Source organism: Osmia lignaria, chromosome 7, assembly GCF_051020975.1.
Source record: "Osmia lignaria lignaria isolate PbOS001 chromosome 7, iyOsmLign1, whole genome shotgun sequence".
Lineage (NCBI taxonomy): Eukaryota > Metazoa > Arthropoda > Insecta > Hymenoptera > Megachilidae > Osmia > Osmia lignaria.
Window position 1 is genome coordinate 4,234,275 of NC_135038.1, and position 19,528 is coordinate 4,253,802.

Sequence of the window (19,528 nt, forward strand, 5' to 3'; positions counted from 1 at the left end):
GAGTGAAAGCCTCGTGAAACGGTTTCCTCGAGTCCTCTTTTAAATTTCCACGTAAATTATTGAGTTTTACAACCGATTCTTCTACTCGGCAAGTTTTTCAAAAAATAGTAAGCTCGTTTGGTTGAGATAAATTCTCACCCGCAGCCTCGAACGAATGAAAGTGAATGATGGAATTCGCCCACCGTAACGGCACCCACGTCCCTCTGAAAACACCTGTTTACCTATGAATAACGCGGCAGGAGGTAACGACCCACTTCCTCTGCTCTCATTTTCCTTGAATAATAAATATCTCTATGTAATTAGCTGCTTTTATATACACAGCTTATTTTACCGAATAGCACTGAATACTGTAGAAAAAGTTTGACGAATCAATGATACAGAAACTGACCAAGGATTCTGTTCGTTTCCTGTTGCACGTTCTGCCTACATAGAATGAAGAGCGGTTCTCGAGCGTGCCGCTGATACACGGAGGCTAGAATGGTAAATGGCACGACCGGGTCGACCATTTGAATCCCGAATACGTGTAAAAGAAGACGGTCGAGCATTTAGTGAAAGGCAGAACGCGCGTCTTCCGTGGCCGAGATTCGATTCGATCGACGAACCTAAGTCACGATGTCCTTTCTCGCCACTTGCATTCGATCCTTTCGCGCCAAACACCTCTACTCCATCAGCCCTCCGATATCCTCCTTTGATTCGATCCAAGCATTGACAATCCCTGTCCAATAGGACAAACTTCTCAGGAGGATTCCCGATTGTCAAGGGATTCGCGGACATTCGAAGAAACTCGACGAACCAGAGGCTAACATTATCACAGTGTATACATCTTAATCCCTGGTCGTGGCGGGTTTTTCGTCAATAGCACTTGTGAACCGTGCTTAATTCGACGCTGTGACCTAAATTTCAATGGCGTGCAGAGAAGTTCTTGGTTGCCCTCAGGAATCACGATAATACCCAGCCATTCCGCTCAATGTTATTCGATTCTTGTTTCGCAACAAGACGGATAATACGTTTCCCGAAATACACTTCTGTGCGCGGAAACTCTCCGGGACATGCCCTGCTCTGAATAATTTATATTTATACCTTTGATACGTACCAAAGTATCCGCTACTATTTCAGTTACAACGGGTAAGAAAAATTGAAAAATCAACGCTCGTTGAAGGCGGATTTCCGTTCGAAGAGAAAGGGACTGGGATAATTGGCGCGAGCAGGGAGTAGAGTGTTGGTAGAAATTTAGCAACGGCGTCAAAAGCGGTACGGGTACGTTAATAGACTCACCTGCTTTCCTTTTACTGTTTCTTGACCTGCGGTAAACGATGGAATTCAGGTACTCCACTTGTCAGCCTACAATTAACCATTCGCGTAACAAGCCTTCCCCTGTCGAATCAATCGATTTCGCGTTAATTGAACTGTCATTTTACGAAGTTACGCAATAGATCGCTAGAGATTAGATAAGCGACTTCGAACACCGTTGTGTGTCATTTTTAAGTAAACAGTGCTGATCATAGGAAATCGTGAGCAATGACTGATAATTCTTTGACAAATAAATTGAATTTTAAAAGAAAACACTTTCTGAATCGATTCCGACTTTCACGATGAAATTTTCCCCGTGTATCATTAGCGGTGACATTAAATGCTGGACGGTGTCAGGGCTAACGATCCTTCGAAGTAGTTTGGAAAAAGGAAGGAGAAGTTCGTACGCGAGGCTAGACGGGGACCGTTTTCGTGTTAGCCAGAGTGGATAACCGCGTAAAAGTATCCCGTTACCAGACTAGCCCAGATACCGGATTACGGAGCACGAATTGTCAATCGAATCGAGAGGTTGCGAGTTCCCGAGGACTGTGAAAAAAGCCGACCACACCGCTCGCCGATAACCGCAAGAATTTCGTGACAATCGTGTAACCCTGTTATTCTGTCTGCAAGAACTTGGACCAATTATGTTCATAGACAAACGCGATATCCACCGTAGAAGGGTTGACGATTTCGCTTTGGTAGACTTCTTTGTAAAATTGATAAAGACGGTAAAGTCGTGTAACACAGTATTTCCTTGACACCTTAATTGCCCCGTCATTCATCGAACTTTCAACGACTTTATTATGTACTCGATAAACTTAGCAGCACGCTTTCGTGAAAATAAATTGACAAGTTGAAGGTAGAAAAGCAACCGTGAATCCTGCAGAGGTTTTCAATGAAAATTGACATTCGAATCACGACCTATGTTACACGTTCAACGGTTCAATGTTCAATCTACGCCGTCGTAATAAATTACACGAGTACCGGTATCCGTTTTCGGATGAATCGAAGCAAATCACCTCGATAACTGGTCGATCAATGAAACGAGGCTAACGCCGAGCGTTCCTTTCGAGCTTAGTTATTCGGAAAATCGATGTGCATACATATCCGAGGGAAGAGCATGCGATTCAAGAAACGATCGTACGTTCACTTTCATTACGAACAGAGCGCCTCGAGTTGCGACCTGATAAGATATATGTTGTAACAACACGACCCAATGAATCATAACATCGATAATGTAACAAGGATCGGGTCCGGGAAGGCCGGTGAATGGTTAGTTTACGTTTTCGAGCGTTCAGTTCACAGGACGACCTCGGGAATTCTGTCGTCGGGTAAACTACATATTTCCATTTTACACATTCGTCTTTCGAGTAAATTTGAATTTCAATTATCTATACATTTCAGCCAGCTAAAATTCCACTAAAAAAATTACATAGAATGATTATCACGCGCGACTTCCTCCACGGTTTTTAATTAAACGCTGGACAAACGAGCGCCAGATAAGATAACGAAAAGATAGAAAAAGAAGAAAGAAAGAAAGAACCGACCTCTTATTTTCGTCTCCTGTGGATCCAACGGTGGGAAACGTGGGTGGCTCTGTTGTCCTGGTTTCTTCAACAGGACACCCACCACCTGCGGTGCCATCATCATCCTGACGAATCCTCCTCTCTGTTCGTCTTTCAGTTCGCTCGAGTCATCGTCCTCGATCCTACCGTACTCTCCCTTTTCTTTTCTCACCGGTGCACAACGAAACGAGCACTCTTTCTTATCAATCTCCGGGCTCACGAGCGTAGATCGCTTCCTTATTTTCCCGACGCGACTCGTCTATACATGTAGAAGACTCGGTGGTTCGAAACGGAACGAAAGCAAAGAGGAGGCCAACGAACGAGACACGCGACTAGCACCGCTAGCGTGTTCGAGGAGCAGCTGTCCCGGATTCGTTCCTTCTACCAACGTCTGTCGTCGTTTTATTGGCCAAGGCGACGCGTCACTTTAGCGAGGAACAAGGCGCCAGACGAGTCCCCTTTTCTCTGTTTCTGTTTCTCTTTCGATTCTCTTATCACCAATTGTTGTCTGCCGGCACACGCGAACGTGACCTTATCGCGCGACCAAACGTTTCAGCGGTACACGCTCTTATACCGGATCGATCCACCGTACCGTGCACACGTCCTTGCTCTTCTTCTTCTTCTTCTTCTTCTTCTTCACTCTCATTCAACGATCTCAACTAGCTGATCCAACGTTGGATCGTATCACCTGTTGACACGCGGTCACTAACATTTCTCCTACTCGTCGTCACCGTCACCCGTTTAGATAGGGCTTGCAATTATTGCGGCCAGATAACGTTATCGACCCAGCTTTCACCTTCGACGAGCTGTTAACGAGCTACCACTGAAGTATCCTTGAGTTGTTTCACGCGTCTTCGGTCTTCAATCTTTCACTGCAGCTGTCTGTCAATTTCAACGTTTCCGAAAGGAAGATCACCGATACGAGTAATCCTGTTGCATGAGAATTTCACCAGGAACGGTTAGTTTTTTATTAAACGCACAATTTATTTATATTCTTCATGATTTTTCACTTATCGTTAGCACAGTAACTCGATAAACAATATTGTTTCGCGTTCTTGTCAACTGTCACAAACGAAGATCCCGCGTATCGATTCAACGTTCATCCCCCCCCAACCCCCCGTTGCAAATTATTATCGAGAAATTGTCTCGAGCCAGGAGGATGTTCAATTAACGCGACAAGGGAACACGCACACGATCGTTTTTAATAGAAACGAAAAAGACGATCATTGTCGATCCAGCATGGCGCTCGCACGACCAACGACTAAACACAGACGCCGGAGTACATCGTGCCTACCGCCTCGTTTCCCCTTCCATTCGTTCGACGTCGGCGTCGCGTCGCGTCGTTTCTCTTTTGCTCCCCCTTCGACCAACCCTCAATGGGCTTCTTCGTTTATGTTTACCCTTGGAAAGGTAACCCCCTATACCACAAATTTTCAACATTTTTTAAAGGAAGTGGTATAGTGCGAATTGCATGGTAAATTTACTTTTTCAACCCTTTGGAAATAACCAGTTAATCATTTTATACCACGAGTTTGAAAAATATATATATTTTTTTTTTTAATTTCACAGAACTGCGCGTGTTACATAGTTGAGAACAACTATAACTCTTATTTCATTGATGACAGAAACAGATGGTGAAAGAAAAAGTTAAACGCTACAATCAGTTTCGTTTTTGTTTGGTAAGTGCAGTAATGCAGAGGAAAATTGCAGTTGCACTTCCCCCTTCCTAATGCAAGCCGGATGACTCTTTCATATAGATTCACTCTTCAAGTTATTTTAAGCTTGCTGAATAAAGGGTACTCGAACAAATTGATGATCGTTGACATAGCACTATGTACGTCTTTCCTACATCTGAAAAGGTATTTTCCAATTTTCATCTTTCATTTTACACCTTGCGATTTCTCGTGTACCATTCATGAATGTATTAATGGAACAAGTGACTCGGTAATCCATAAATTAACCCCTTACGTGGTCCCATGTTTCAATCATATTTACTCTGATCCCCTCGAATCATTTCCGTTCGATTAAACGCGAATCGTTTTCCGCTTTTTCAACTATACGTAATATAACATTCATACCTGCGACTTAATCGATCGTACGAATGAATTTCCTTCGGTTGCTGTTGAACGTGACTCGCTCGAATCTCGTTAAAATCAAATTAAACTTCCTGTCGTCGGTGAATGGGTTGCAGAAGCGACCCAACCACCTTTTATCGACACATTCAGTTACAAGAACTCGATCAACTCGTGACGTCAAAACGTCTCAAGACCACCGTCTGCCCGAGTATCGCGTGAAAAATGAGAAATACCGTGACACACTTTCACTCTCGGCTCGCGGGCAACCTGCAACACAAAGTGGTAGCCATTGAAATTGTCTTTAATTGCCTGCAAAAGGACGTGGAACACCGGATATCGGTGATAGTTGAAAAACCAGCTGACTCAGACTGTCCACCCTCCGCAATCGGTCTAATGTTTCAGCTAGCCGTTTCGAACGGTTAGCGTATCTTTATCGATATTGAAAATTTTCGAAATAAAAACGTTCGGTAGGAAGATTCAACGTCTCGAACGCACCCCATGGATTCCACCTATGGGTGTCGCTTTTATTATCTTGCCAGCTCAAATACCATAAACTCTGGAAACTGTCACGTAACCTCGGTCGCCTGTGCAATTGTGGCGACGACATATTAGCAGCTTCGCATTGTCACGACGAAGAAAAAAAGGATCCAAGGGGCGAAGAGGAAACGGTATCAATCTGCTAAGGGTTGCCACAATGAGGGCAGGTGAAAAAATAGGGCCGTGGATCGATTCAGGGCTCGTGAGATCGAAATCCAAAATTACATGCAGATCTGTATTCTTCTGTTGTTTACCATTCGTATTAGTCTCCTTTTTGCTGAACCTTTTTCGTTTCTAACGAAATTCAGGAAATTCAGCGGTGGCAAATAAATTATTTGTTAAATGATTATTAGAAAATTGATGCCACAGTGAAAGGGTTAACAGACGGGAGTAGACATTATATTGAAACGTCAGTGATCGGCCGTGCAATCGAGAACGTCACAGGTAATTGGACAATGCATCGATCTATATCGAGGTTGCATTGTATGTATCGACAACGATGCCGTGCAATCGAAACCTCTCCAATGTCAGTCGCGATTCGATATCAGTATTCCCGTCGCGTTCGCGAACAAAGAAATGTGCTGGAAGCTCGACCATCCAGTTGCATCGTGAATCGGTCGAAATAATGACATTTTGAAAAAGTAAAAGAAGAAAAAGTATTTTTATCTCGCCCGGCATGCATCGGGCGAGAAAAATGCGGCTACTGCCGATGAAACGACTCCCCGAAGAGAGAAGAAGGGAAAGAGAATGAAACGAAAAAGAGGGAGAAAAAAAAAAAAGGAAAAAGGGAAAAGAGACGGTGCCAAAAATATCCAACGCGTAGTTCGCACGAACAACGCCATGCTGTTCCGATTCCAGCCACGTTGAAACGAACGTTTTCTCGGTCTGAAATAAAATTTGCCCTCGAAACCTCCTGCTGAACTTTTCTTAGCAGAAACTCCTCGTCGAGCGACGAGATTTTACTTGGCAATCTAATATTTATCAAATTTTCAATATTTTAAATCAGCGCGCGATGCTCCGTACTAGGTCAGTATCAATCTTCTAAATTTGAATAATTTCATCGTCCACGACTCGAGGAAATTGGACGGAATTGAGGATAATGTAGTCTGAAATTTCCTCGATCGTTAGCGTATACAGAAGCATCAAACTGCATTCCGATCCTCTTTCAACAACTTCTGCGAATTCCTCGTCGCGATGCTACGAATCATCAATCAACAAGCATAATGCGTGTAATCATCAGATTGAGGATATGTTCCGGTATAACGTATTTTTACTTCTACTTCAAATATGTTTGCCAAGAGGGTGTTTAGAACAGTTCAGTTTGTTGACTTTTTCGCCCCCGTGTAGCATTCGCGATTCGACGATGATTCAACGCGAGTAAAAATACGTCAGCAGAAAGAAGCAACCTATCCCGAGTCACTTATCGTGAAAGCTTTTACGTCGATACTCCGTCACAGGACGTTACAAAGTCCTCTGATAAGCTAAATTCCTGAAACTCGTCGATCCTATCTGATCGGCTCCGAAAAAGAATGTTGTCTGCCGTTTACGCGAACGACTCCGAGATGCACCAATTTTCGTCATTTAGAATTTCCATCTGCATTTCTTGCAATATAAGGTTTCTGTAGGCGTGAACAGCAGTAAGAGGGTTTTATCTTCCACTTTTCTACCTTGCGAAATCAAATTGGACAAGTAGAAAAGTCACGAGAGCGACCTAACGAGTGCGCAGACGACTCGTAAGCGGACGTCTAAATTTGGACCGTTCGTCGGGTTGTATTCCTCTCTGATAGGACGTGTATAAATTCCACTTTCTGTTTGTGGAAATTTCCTATCGGAATAATTAACCTGTTCAACTAGTCGATTATCTGATCGGTTCATCGCTATTGAACTTAATCGATTAGAAGCCCGATAGTGTTTCCAATTAAAAACAATGCTTCTAAATATTTCTTTCGCAATGATATCGTTTTATTATTGAAATCTCTTCGACTAGATTGCTACACTGGAATCACGTAAGCAACAGATAATACACATACACACACTTCTGAAATTACAGTACACGGAACAATATCCACGGAACTGGTGTATTTAGATTTCGCAATCATTAATCGACGCATTATAATTGATCCATAAAAGCTAGTTTGCTGCAACCAGCGGCATACGTTTCCTCAAAGGTGAAAGTAAAAGCAACCAGACACTTTGCTCACCGTGAAAAGCTGCACGTTTTTACTGAAGGGTCTTTATCGACCCGTACGTTCGACAGCCCCGCGATAAGAATCACCTCTCGCGTTCTCCTCTGACCTTTACCACAAAAATGAGAAGCACGATTTTTATCGGCGATCATGCTCGTTACGAACAACAAACCATCTAATTGCATCCGCGTTAACGTTGCTGGAAATGAACGGCGGAAATTCGTCGCTCATTTTGCCATTCGAACAGCTTCCTGGCATTCGAATGGCTTTTCTCATCGCTCGTGGCCACTTTTAATTGGGTGCTTTAAACCGTGCGCTGACTCAGCTGATTACGAAAACGGGTTCAAAATTAATTTCAATGATTCGCTTAAGTTTCGATCAGCAGACTCAGAGTAGTATCAGCATTCATTGAACTATCAGATAAATTTTTCAATTTGAGTCGATCATCAATTAGATCGAAATTATTCGTTGTTAACGTAAAATTTCGTGTAAAATGTGCAAATTTTAATCGTTTTTGTATGTATCATACGAAGCTGACGATTCAGTTTTTTCGTTGTTTCAACAGATGTCTCGACCATTTTCTTCCATCCAGTGTAATTTTCACGATCTGAAATACCGACATATTTTATATTTTTTACGGTATCTTTGTGCACAATGTCATACATGTATGATATGCATTACGAAGTTAAAGGGATTCGTAATTTCGTTTTCCACGTTGTTTAAAATAAAACAGACGCTTCTAATTTTAATTCCTACCACTAAGCGCGCTGTCATGTAATATCAGTCTCAGCTGATATAGTAGGGTGTGACGCAAAAGTAGTGAAGGGTCTTCACAGCCCCCAAGACAGGAGATAAAAAAAATATTGGACGATAGGTTTATTCTATATTTTGTCTGTGATAAAATGCAATTTTTCATTATGTTTCTTCGTTTTCGAAGAAAAATGGTGTAGTGAAAACCACAGATTTATAAGAAAATATTTTTTAAAATCTTTTGTTTTTTATAAAAGTGTAAGAATTCGCACGATCGCTCGTGTAATCTTGAAGTTAGGTGCCTTGTAGGTGAAGGTAATCCTTGTTTCTGGGGCAGAACGTTCGGTCGCATAAATTATAGCATGCATGAATTTCATAGGCCACCGAAATAATGTCTCGGCTGATTAATGCGGGCATTCCTACGAAATTCTCTCGTTAACCTCCATCTAATTTTCGAACAGCTCCGCCCAGACATTGTTTCAACGGAAAGGAAATCGATGCTCGAAAGGCAGAAAATTTCCCATTCATCTTGGCCTCGTAATTAAAGCCGAGAAATCAACCTCCAATCTTTTCATGTAAAAGTAGAACGCTGAAAAATGCGTTCAGTTCCTATTGAATTTATTATTGCCTGCTTACCGCGTCGTTTGCCATAACGAAGTCGGTCGCGTGTAATAAGATCCGCTGTAATTTCAATTTATTCAAAATTAAGTTTGGAAGTCGGATTAAAATATCGCGCGGGAAGAGGAATATAGCAACAAATACCTGTTTCTAACTCGAGCGAGTAGCATAAATAACGGTAAGCAACGGATGCTCGCGCAATATCGTTATATAACTCGATTTAACGGTCAAAGAAGAGCGTGACGAGACGTTGCTTCCGGTGTTCCGTTCGTCTTGGCCACGGCCGGAAACCGCAGATCGTGCACCAGCAGTCGGTGGAACGAAAATTATAAGCGTGTACCTTTTGTAAGCAGAGGGCTGACTGATAGTGGGGGTGGCGCAATGCGGCTACCCTGAATTGCATCCCCCCAAGAACGGACAAACAGGTCGTTGCTGGAGATCTCCGGGACCAGAACCGCCCTTCTCGAAGGATACTTGTCCTCGTGTAACGAGAACGAGTTAAGTGACCAAAAAGAGGACCCTTAAGCATCAAATTAATTTATCATAAGTATTATTTTCCCACCCCTTTACCTCGCGATATCGTGCCAGCCTTTCTGTATTTTGAAAATCAGAAAAATTGCAAAAGGTTGCAGAACGTAATAACGTGCTCCGTAATTAAAATCAAGTGCCCGTCGAAGGAGATAACCAACGGCAGCGTCACTCTTTAGAAATTCAGATCTGAAACGCGTCGCAGGATGTTTTACGCTTCGATTCAGCTCGCTGCAAATCGAATTGCTCCTCGAGGCTAGCAGACTCATCTAAACCCGCTTCACGTTACTTTTTCTACGTCAGAAAGTCAGATTTTCATCGATGCGACACGTCGCGTCGCGTCGGTTCAGACGCAAAGCTCGCGGGGATATCCAGAAAAGAACACCCTCGAGTGGCACACGTTTCTGGCCGATAAGGGATCCTTCGAGTCGGTTGCCTTCGAGAAACAGAATTTCTGTCTCTCGGATTTGGGCTTTGACTTTGCCTCCGTGTTTGTCAGTTTCCTGGTGAAAATCCTCGTTTAAATGCGAACCACCTACCTCTTCAGGTCTCGCTATCCACTCGACGTACCTCTTCTTCGTGCTCTAGAATCAGTCAACGCAGTATCTGCACGCTCTGCGTCTCTATTGAAAGCTCTTTACGAACTTGCATTGATTAACAGTAGACCTCTTCTTCGAAGCAAAACCCTAATTAACTGATAATGATCATTGAAATTGAATAAAAATTCTACTGCGCTCGTAATCTTCTTAGCTCGTTGGCTACCGCAGTAGAACCGGTCGTAAGTAGTAAGACACAGTGGTAATTAACATTAATAATGAACTATTTTGAATATAGTACTAAACGTTTCTAGAGAGTAGAAAATTTTTTATCTGGGTATGCGAGGGATTGGGAAAAGCAGCTGCATCGTAGCCAAATCTGTCAGCCTAGTTCTTTGATCTAGCAAGTAAAGTGTAGTAGTATGCGGTAGCATTCACTTGCAACGGCGTGAAAAGTCTCTCGTTCCATGTTGCTTTTCCCCACTGATGTTACACACAGCCTCGTTCCACCTTTCATCCCTTCCTATTCCTCTTCTTTCCTCTCGTCTCGCTGAACTAACCCCCACCAACGGATCTCGGTGTATCGAACGGTCTATGACGTCATTGAACTTTCTGTGACGTCATGTCAGTAGTTCTCAACCGGAGAGAACTACGCACTTCCGGCGAAATAATTCTCGAATCGTCTCATCGATGAAGCTCCAGACGTTTTCAAATCTAGGATTATTCCTTTGATATTTTTGAAAATTTCATGTTTAATTAAATATATTTTCTGATTAAAGAATTGGGGGATGTTTGAATTTTCTTACTGATGGTAGAGATGATAGCATTGAAAGGTTCTTTGGAATTCTAATCAAACGGGATATTAATATCTGCGACAACCTCTGCTCTGCATCGAAAGGGTTGCGTGGGCGGTGTGTTTGCACGTGTTCGCCACGAATGGAAATTCAAGAGATCAGGGAAAGATGTAAAAAGGTGGTAAAGCAGTGCCACCAACCCCCGAAGACCATTGATCTGACATTCCCCGCGGTGACGTCATGCTCGTCCAATAGAAACGGGTCAAACGTCACGAAAAATGGCTATGCTTCTCTAGGATGCTGGCTGTGTTTCAAGGATGTCGACTTTGTTAAATGAGATCCGTCGGTGTAAACTCATTACATATTTCATTTCCATACACATTAAGAGGTTTCTCTAACTTTTATCGAATGTAAACAAGGTAATTGGCTTAGAAGCATACTAGTTCAAGGATGTATTTTAGTGTAAAAATAGCAAAGCTTTAGAAGTGGTTATATATTTCTTCCTTTTCGGTGAGTTCCTAATGTTCGAATCCTTTTTTAAAGAATTGCTTCTTACGTTGGCTGTCTGACCATCTGTTGAATAAGCAATAAATAATAAAGATTGTTTGGCGAAGTTTTGGGTAGGAAATTGTGAAGCTTAAATCTGAAAGGAACATAAGAGATAGAAGAGAAAGGAAGGAGTAGTGTACCGTCGAGAGGTCCTTGCGCGAGAGAGGACTAAACTGCTTGTTTCTGGCACCCTCGCAACAAGGGGGCAGTAACACGTTGAATTTTCAGAGATATTATTACGTAACGGCACTCTTTTACTACTAGCACAGAAGTGCACAAGAACTTGCTCTGCACTTTTGTTCGGAGGCCTCGTTATTTCGAGGAGACGTCAGAAACTCGCACTCGTTACTAAGCGTACAGTCAATTGCTACGACACATAAACCAGAAGATTTTTCAGGATTTCTCTTTGTAGCATACCGTCATCCATAACTCTTTTTTTTGTCCCCCTTTTTTTTTGTCATCTTTGACTTGCTAATCGCCAGGATGATGTATCAATTTTCAAGTGACATAGGCAAAAGTATTGAAACCGTTTGCACAACTCGATACAATTAGCTTGACTCTTCAGATGCAAAATAGCAGGATTGAAAGCCGTATCGTGAAATATGAAATGTTTCAATTAACAGCAATATCAGTTGGGTAACAGATGTCGAACGCGACAAGGACAACCCGTGAATATCAAAGTAATTTGTAACATTATTGGAAAGCTGGACCGTCTGTGCGAGGGCGTATCTACTCTGACCTTTTCCCTCGTTTAGGATCAACCTGTTTGTGCAAATAACGCAATCCCGTCGAATTTACAATTATCCCGCGAAAGCGATTTAACAGATAAAATCGGATGGAAGTTTGATTAAATCGAAGAAACTCGAAGGGCCTTAACGAGCGATTCAGAGCCCCTTTCGATCTCAAGATCACGGTATAAATAAATTCGTGGTGCGTAAGTTCGAGAGAAATAGCATGCTCCGAGTCTTTTTCCGGCTGCTTTTCCTCGTGCAGAAACATTTATTTTCCTACAAGTTTTCAAGGCTGACTGCGAGCAAGGAAATTCCTTGATAAATTGTTTGTGAATTATTTAAGAAGCACATGCAACATTTCTGACCAAGCATCTCTGATAGAAAACTAGCGTAACAAATGTTCGCAAGGATTGAACTTGTTTGTTATAGGTACCATTAGTCATTTCATTGTCTTCTTACATTTACCTCTGCATTTAAGAGATTTGTAGCACAGTTACCGCGGACAGAAAATATATACAGCAAGACTTAAGTGCACCCATTAATCAGCAGCAGAAAATTTGCTCCAGTTATCGCGATAAGAGTGGGAACAGGATAACCCAATTTCTTTGCCGAAGAAAAAAGCGAATAAAGTGTACGGTCGGGGACAATTGGGATCGCGGGTTTCATCGTTGGAAAAATAATCAGCCCCGTGCTAAAAAGGACCCGGACCCTGGTCGATCGGAGGGTTCGCTAACCCTAATATCGCACCGGTACGTTTTCGCGAATGGTGAAACCGGATTGCAGAAGCAGAAAAAGAGACAAGATAGGGGTAGAAACCAGTGGAAGAGATTAAGATCAGGTGGAAGAGACAACGGACATCGGTGAATCCACGAAAACAGTCATGCGTTGTGGGCGAGTACAAAGTTGAGGGGTGAAGAGAGATAGAGAGCGCGCAGATTCTTCCCGGGTGCTTCCATCCCTCCTCTCTTTATCGATCCTTCTCCAGCAGCAGTAGCGCAGCATCGTCGGCAGGAATGAAGAACGGTGACCGTAGTATGTATGTAGATCCTCAGTGGGTACCCGGCCACTATGCCGGCGGAACATCTTCGATCGGTGCTTCACGCATTGCGTCACGCTGTGCGTCACGCTGTGCTCTCCTAGCAACGATGTAGGGAACTCGTAAAATCGGTCAGCAGCCGAAACAACAATTTCAGGGAAGACAAGGACCCGATACTTCGGTTAGGGTGGCACCAACAGTTGCCCGTGTGCTCTATCGAATAGGTATTGAAATGACTTTGCTCGGTGCCACTTCTTGGGGGATTTAATTTACGACCTCTCTATATCGTGACTAGGAAGATGCTCGTGCAACCCCCGATGACCTATTCCTTGCTATCTTTATCGATGATTCTCATGAATGAGCCGGGCATTAAATTTTTGCACAGGGCAAACTGAATCAGCTGAACTTGTCAGGCTACCTAAGTTAAGACACGTTTTATTACACCAGGCAACCCTTAAACGAGACCTGGAAAGTTTCGGGAATCAGTCGTTTGATAGTGGAAAAGATTTGCAAGGTGGATTGAGAAAGCATAAGCGTGGTAGGAGAATCGGCTAGACAGGGGGCATAGCTGCGTGTCGTATAGTTACATCCCTGTGCGAGGCATAGGTGCGCCGGAGTGGCGCGCAGGTGTCCGAAGTTCCTCGAAGACCGCCAAAAAGCATCGAGGTCGAACGGGTGGTGGCGGTTTCGACCGAGAAGCCCCGGAAACGAACGATCCGTTGCGAACAGACACGAGCTAGACCCGGTGCGAGGTAGTGGCGCTCAGTGCGGCCGCCGGTACAGCAGCAAACACACTCGCGGCTCGGCGATGTTTCCGCTCAGCTGAACTGAGCGCACGAGGGACGCTCTCTCGTGTCCTCCGTCCGCGCAGGAGGGCATTTAACCCAACGTGTTTTGTATCTTCACCTTCCTCTGTCTCCTCGATCTCATCTCACGTTCGACCACTTGGCCAAGCACGCGCCATCAACGCTATCATCGACTCACCACCAGCAACCACGAAGTAAGTGTCTTCTGACATATTCCTTTTCCCCTTTCATCGTGAACCGTTGCACGAGCGAAGGTGTGTTTAGTTGAGATTGATTCGTGGTAGTAGTGTCAGTTCTCGGTGGAATTTGCGATATTTCTTTGCTGTGCATTTGTACAATCTCAGTCTATGTTTACATATGCCTTCTTCCATCCTAGATAATAACGAGACTTCACAATTGTTGTATGTGCGCGTGACCATTCGCTTTAGTAATTTCATGAAGTTTGAACGTCCCAGTGGACCGATTTGGTCGCAAGTTTACCATGTAGCTAGTGAAACGAAAGCACGGGGTTGAAACTCCATGGGAAGTTTGAATTTGAATCGAAACGATTAAAATCGAACTTCAGCGTGTTTCTCTGTCACGGCATCGGGTTTCGTGTAGAGTCACGTGAGGATGAGGAAAGAGTGGGCAGATCGATTTTAATCGTGTGCAACACGGCAATCGAACGGTACTGAACAACAGAAAACGGCATAAAAATAGAAACGAGCAGGACGACGTGTACTTGGCCGTAGCCTATCCGATACGATGTTATCCTGCCGCGGTGGGTGTCCTTGTTCTTGCGACCGCCATTACGACATGTCAAGGCAACAACGCATACGTACGAGTAATGTTAGATCGGTACGATAGTCCTTACCGATAACAGCGTAATCATTTCTCTGAACAAAACGTGATGGATTGTTGAAACTTTCGTATAGACAAAAGTTCCGTGAACCACCTTGCCCTTGGTTAAAAAACAACGAATCTCTGAGATGATGTACGTTTTCATAGCGACGAGTGCGAAGCGTACAACAACGAGTCGATATATTGATTCATTTCCGATAATATATTACCTGCCAAGGTGATAACGCGTGTACGAGTATATATGTCGTCTACGCACCTCGTTAACCAGCCTCTGTCTTTTATTTCAACTAGATTTCCTCCGATATTTTCAGCTGTACGGAATTTTTACCGCAAGGAAACTGTGTCAAATACATTTGGGACGTTTTTCAAACGTTTCGCAATGATTTGGTATCGCGATAGTTACGCGATAAAGCAGTATAGCATTAGCAATTCAAATTACTATGGGAAACAGCCCCATAAACGGCACTGCGAACACTCAGATATTTGTGTAACACGGAGAAATGAGCGATGAACGTCGATGAGTGCTATGTCGACTTCGGCAAATCTCATAAAACAGAATGGTTAGCCATACTGTCTTGTATCATCGTGATCTTCTGTTTACTTGCTCTATCATCCAAGTCTAAGAATACTTGGCTATTAGCCTAGATTAAAAAATATTTAAGTAGTCTTATGAGAGTTTCTGATCCATCGTAGCGTTAATTAACTCGAGAAACATTGACTCATCCTCATCGTTTGGTCTTCAGAAATGTAAATACCTTCTTATTCCTATCCAGAAGAAATTTTCTCGGCTATCATTTACGATGATGTTGCGATATCGTAACTGATAGCTGGTCAAATATATCGATTACAGGATTGAAGTAATAGTCTGTAACACAGACTCGACTGCATCTCCGTGCAAACTGCAATGAACGAAGGGTGCATGACCCAGACACAGGCGACGATATAGAACGAACCGCGTGTATTTCTAGAGCACTGGTTAAGAATAGCACAGTAACTAGACGGGTGAATTAAAGATAGCTGGTGAACGACCGGCAACTATATTATGAAATTTCATTGAAGTTACGGAAATCCGTTAGGGTAGCTTCCAAGTTGTCCCATCATCCTAGCTAGTCGATTGCCTTCTCATGGTACTTCGCCAGTCAATCGATAGACACGGTGGTAGAAGTTGAAAATGCGTTTGTTCAAAACTGATAGCTGCACCTAACTAAAGTGCAAACTTTTAGAAACTTTCCGTGGACCGCTTTGACTCGACTCGAGTTGATTCTGTTTAGCTTCGTTTCGCTGCATTTCAACTTGGCTCTGTTCGATTTAGATTTCACTTGGCTCGACTTGACTGAACTTTGATTTGTCTCGTCTAGTAACACGAGTATATCCCGGCTGAAAAACATCAGCGATAACGTGTTCGATAAATAACAGTTGTTGATAGCCGTCATCTGTAATAGAAAGTTGTTTCGTTGTAGATATAGTCGAGTGACGTTAACGAGGATTACAAACATCGATAAAATGAGGAAGGAAAATTGCACGAGCACAACTTCGGCCAAAGAATTGTAAAAAAACGATTTGATGGGAAACCAATAGCCGATACTCGGTCCTTGCTGACCTAAAACTTCGTCTCCTGAATTTTATTACTCGCTGCAAACGATTTTATGCACCTTTATTCTTGCGATAATTAAAATAAAAAAAGAAATTGCCTGTCTTATTCTTGATTTTGCCCCCAATACTGTGTTCTCTTAACGAGTACAGAAGTTTGAAATGACCGTGGAAAGTTTCACAGTTTACAGCTGATTAACTGGACCGAACAAATGATCCATTATGAGACTTGGAAGCTACACTTCTCTGTCGACCACATTCCGGGCAACTAGAACGGTAACAGTGCCGTTTCAATATCCTCAATGAAGTACAATATACCGGTACAGGCTATTGTCTAACACGCGAGTAATCAGAGGCGATGTCACTAATTAATCGACACTGAAACCGTTTCTCTTTGTCGTGAATCCTCCACAGATTTTCACTATAATGTATGACTACAAATAACCAATCAGTTCAACAGAAAAAGACGCATTGTTCTACATTTGAATAAAAAAAAAAAATTATGCCTGAGATATTACGGTGCTTTTTTACTGAAAATTATAGTAGTATCAACGAAAATAGTCAGACAATTCTAAAAATGAAAAGATATTCTATTCTACATTTGACTAACCGATGCCACATGAATTTTCTGTTTCAGATAATTAAAAATGCCAGCTGTACCGGCAGTAGCCGAAGGTGCAGGCCAACTGGAGGACCTGGACGAGCCTCCAGAGCCACGAGTTCGCGGAGGAAGCGGAAGAGCAGGGCTGATGAAGCCGCTGGTTGTCCTAGCACTTCCTGGCATGTACCTCTTCTATAAGTACAGCCAATACAGAAGGGAACAGCGCGAATTGTCTCGTAGAAGGGTCACCGAGAGGGAACTTCAGCATCTTCATCACAAAATCGTGAGTACACTCGGTTCAAGTACAATTGATTCCTACGAGGAAAAGACAAAAGTTCTGTCTCGTTTGAAATCGTAAAGCGTTCCTATATTGCCTTCAAATTCCTAAGCTTTCTCGAGACGTTATTTGCTTTGCACTCGTGCACACTTGGCACTCTATCGTGGCCGATGCCTCAGGCAATTGTCTTGGTTATCCCACCTGTTGTAACTTTTCAACGATCTCGTAGCGCATCTCGTGTGCATCAAGAAAACGAGGTGAAGGTTTGATTTCTTCGTTCCAAATAAAAGCCGAGCGATACGGATTCGTTCGTCGGGGTTCATTATATTTTCATCGAGTTCCCAAAGTGAATGTCTGATCCTGAAGCTTTCCCTGAATACTAGACAAGAACAAAACATTGCCAGCTGACTTTTCATTGAACGCGTACTTTTTGCACCTTCGCGCTTGCAACGATTTAATCCTGTTCGGTTATTATGAGGAATTTAATCAGGATCGTGTTAAAGATAGCTGAGAACACGATATCTAAGGGAATAGATAGGAAAGGGTAAGAGAGGATGAGATGGGGTAAAGAGGGTGGTAGATCGAGGGAAGAAGGGTTCAATTACCCGAGGTTAACGCGATCAACTCTTGCTGGAAAGGTTTTGTATCACCTTCTAAAGGCCAAAGTCATTTATTGCTGATGTTTCAAAATTTTTGAAGTATCCTGTTTTGTTTATACAAAGTGTTGTAAATTTAATATTCAATAGCACATCGAAAATTTACTTAAAGGTCACCTTTGAAAATTGCCTCCATCATTCGCGGTTCAGTAGGTCAGTCGCAGATTTGGCAGGATCCGCGAAAAATGGAAAATGGGGAAAAAAGTGTGCCTGTCAGGAAGCCTGCCAAGGAACAATATTCACGGCCGAAGGATCGACACGATCGGGATAACTCGGATACTTAGGTACAGTGTAGTATGGCCAACATTTGCCTCCCAATCCAACTCGAATTTCTCGAATCCATTTAGTTCTGTTCCTTTGATTTACGACCCTCTCCCTTTCCCTTCTCTGTCAAATATGGAAAACAAGGATATGATATTCGATTCTCCAGAATCCAAACCATTTCACAAATCCAAATGAAATAGAGCGATGTAGAAAACTGATCTACTCTGTAAAATTTATACGTGTTCTGAAAGTTGGTGGAACCGACAGCTCCTCAGGGAACTTCCAATATTTTATAAGATATCGATTCATCGTATACTGTCAATCATTGGTCGCTTTCAAGATCAATCATCTTCAAAATTACATTTTAAAGTAGAAACTCGGTCAGAATAGTGGACCAGTTAAACATTCGCGTGTCGGTAAACGACGACCAAAGCCTTGGAATTTTTAGACCTTATCATAATCCAGGTCGATAACGACCTTAATAACAAGCCCCAGGATCATTAATGATTGCAACCAATCAACAGACTTCTTTTATTTTTTCTTTTTCGAACATCTTAAACGTTCTCGCGTGCGACCAAGCGATCGAAAGTGTGCCTGAAATTTTCTAACGATCGATCTGTCGCTTTCAAAATATGCAAATGATCAACAGTAGTCAAGGAATTTTTAATTGAGTACTGATAGCGAACGTGTTAATAGGGTATGTCGGTTGATTGATATTTCGTATCCTTGCGTGAGAATTTATAATATTTTTGGTAAGTCACGAGGTCAAAGTAAGCCTCAACCTTGACGTTACACGTGGATGTTGCGAATTGGCCAAGTAGAAGTTGCTGGAAAGTCAAGCCCTTTTCTTATTGCTGTTCGAAGGACTTTCGTAACTTAGATTTAGTTAGACGTGCTGATAGATAAGGTGCACGCTAACTTTGCGTTAAGATCGCGATTGTCGGCGTACGTGAACCTTAAGGTGTTCTTTTAGTCTAGTCAAATGCCTTTGCTGTGTAGGCAAAAAAAAAAAATTGGTGGGTGGTCACCGATGTGCGTTAGAATCTGTTTGAAATTTAGCAAATTCAAATTATTCGATGTAAAATACAAATAAGCTAGCTTAGCGCGAACGTGTTAATTTCCGAGCGTTAATTACGTCTATTTGAAAGCAAGAGTATCGTGACCTTATCTATAACAATACATAACGCATGGATGACGCCAGTGAACTCCCTTTGTGACAATGAACCGTTTGTTCTACTTGCACGTGTGCGCGCGATGGTCATACCATATTTAGAATGGTGTGTTGGCGTTAATTCTGAA

At 42.7% G+C, this 19,528-nt stretch overlaps 2 protein-coding genes across 3 annotated transcripts in view; one reads left to right on the forward strand and one right to left on the reverse strand.

Annotated features, from left to right (window-relative positions):
• LOC117609415 (uncharacterized) overlaps positions 1-4,126 on the reverse strand; it is a 28,376-nt gene extending 24,250 nt beyond the window's left edge. Inside the window, exon 1 of the mRNA XM_034335708.2 lies at positions 2,838-4,126. Coding sequence (XP_034191599.1) covers positions 2,838-2,940 — 103 coding nt within the window. The 5' untranslated portion in view covers positions 2,941-4,126. The remainder of the gene's footprint in view (positions 1-2,837) is intronic.
• Positions 1-19,528, forward strand: part of LOC117609423 (uncharacterized) — a 71,815-nt gene that overhangs the window by 35,750 nt on the left and 16,537 nt on the right. The window contains exons 1-2 of one of the 2 annotated variants that reach the window (XM_034335741.2): positions 13,941-14,195; positions 17,069-17,315. In XM_034335741.2, the coding sequence (XP_034191632.1) occupies positions 17,079-17,315 (237 nt within the window). In that variant the 5' untranslated portion in view covers positions 13,941-14,195; positions 17,069-17,078. Of the gene's footprint in view, positions 1-13,940; positions 14,196-17,068; positions 17,316-19,528 lie in introns of those variants that run through there. The other variant, XM_076689097.1, reaches the window with a different exon arrangement.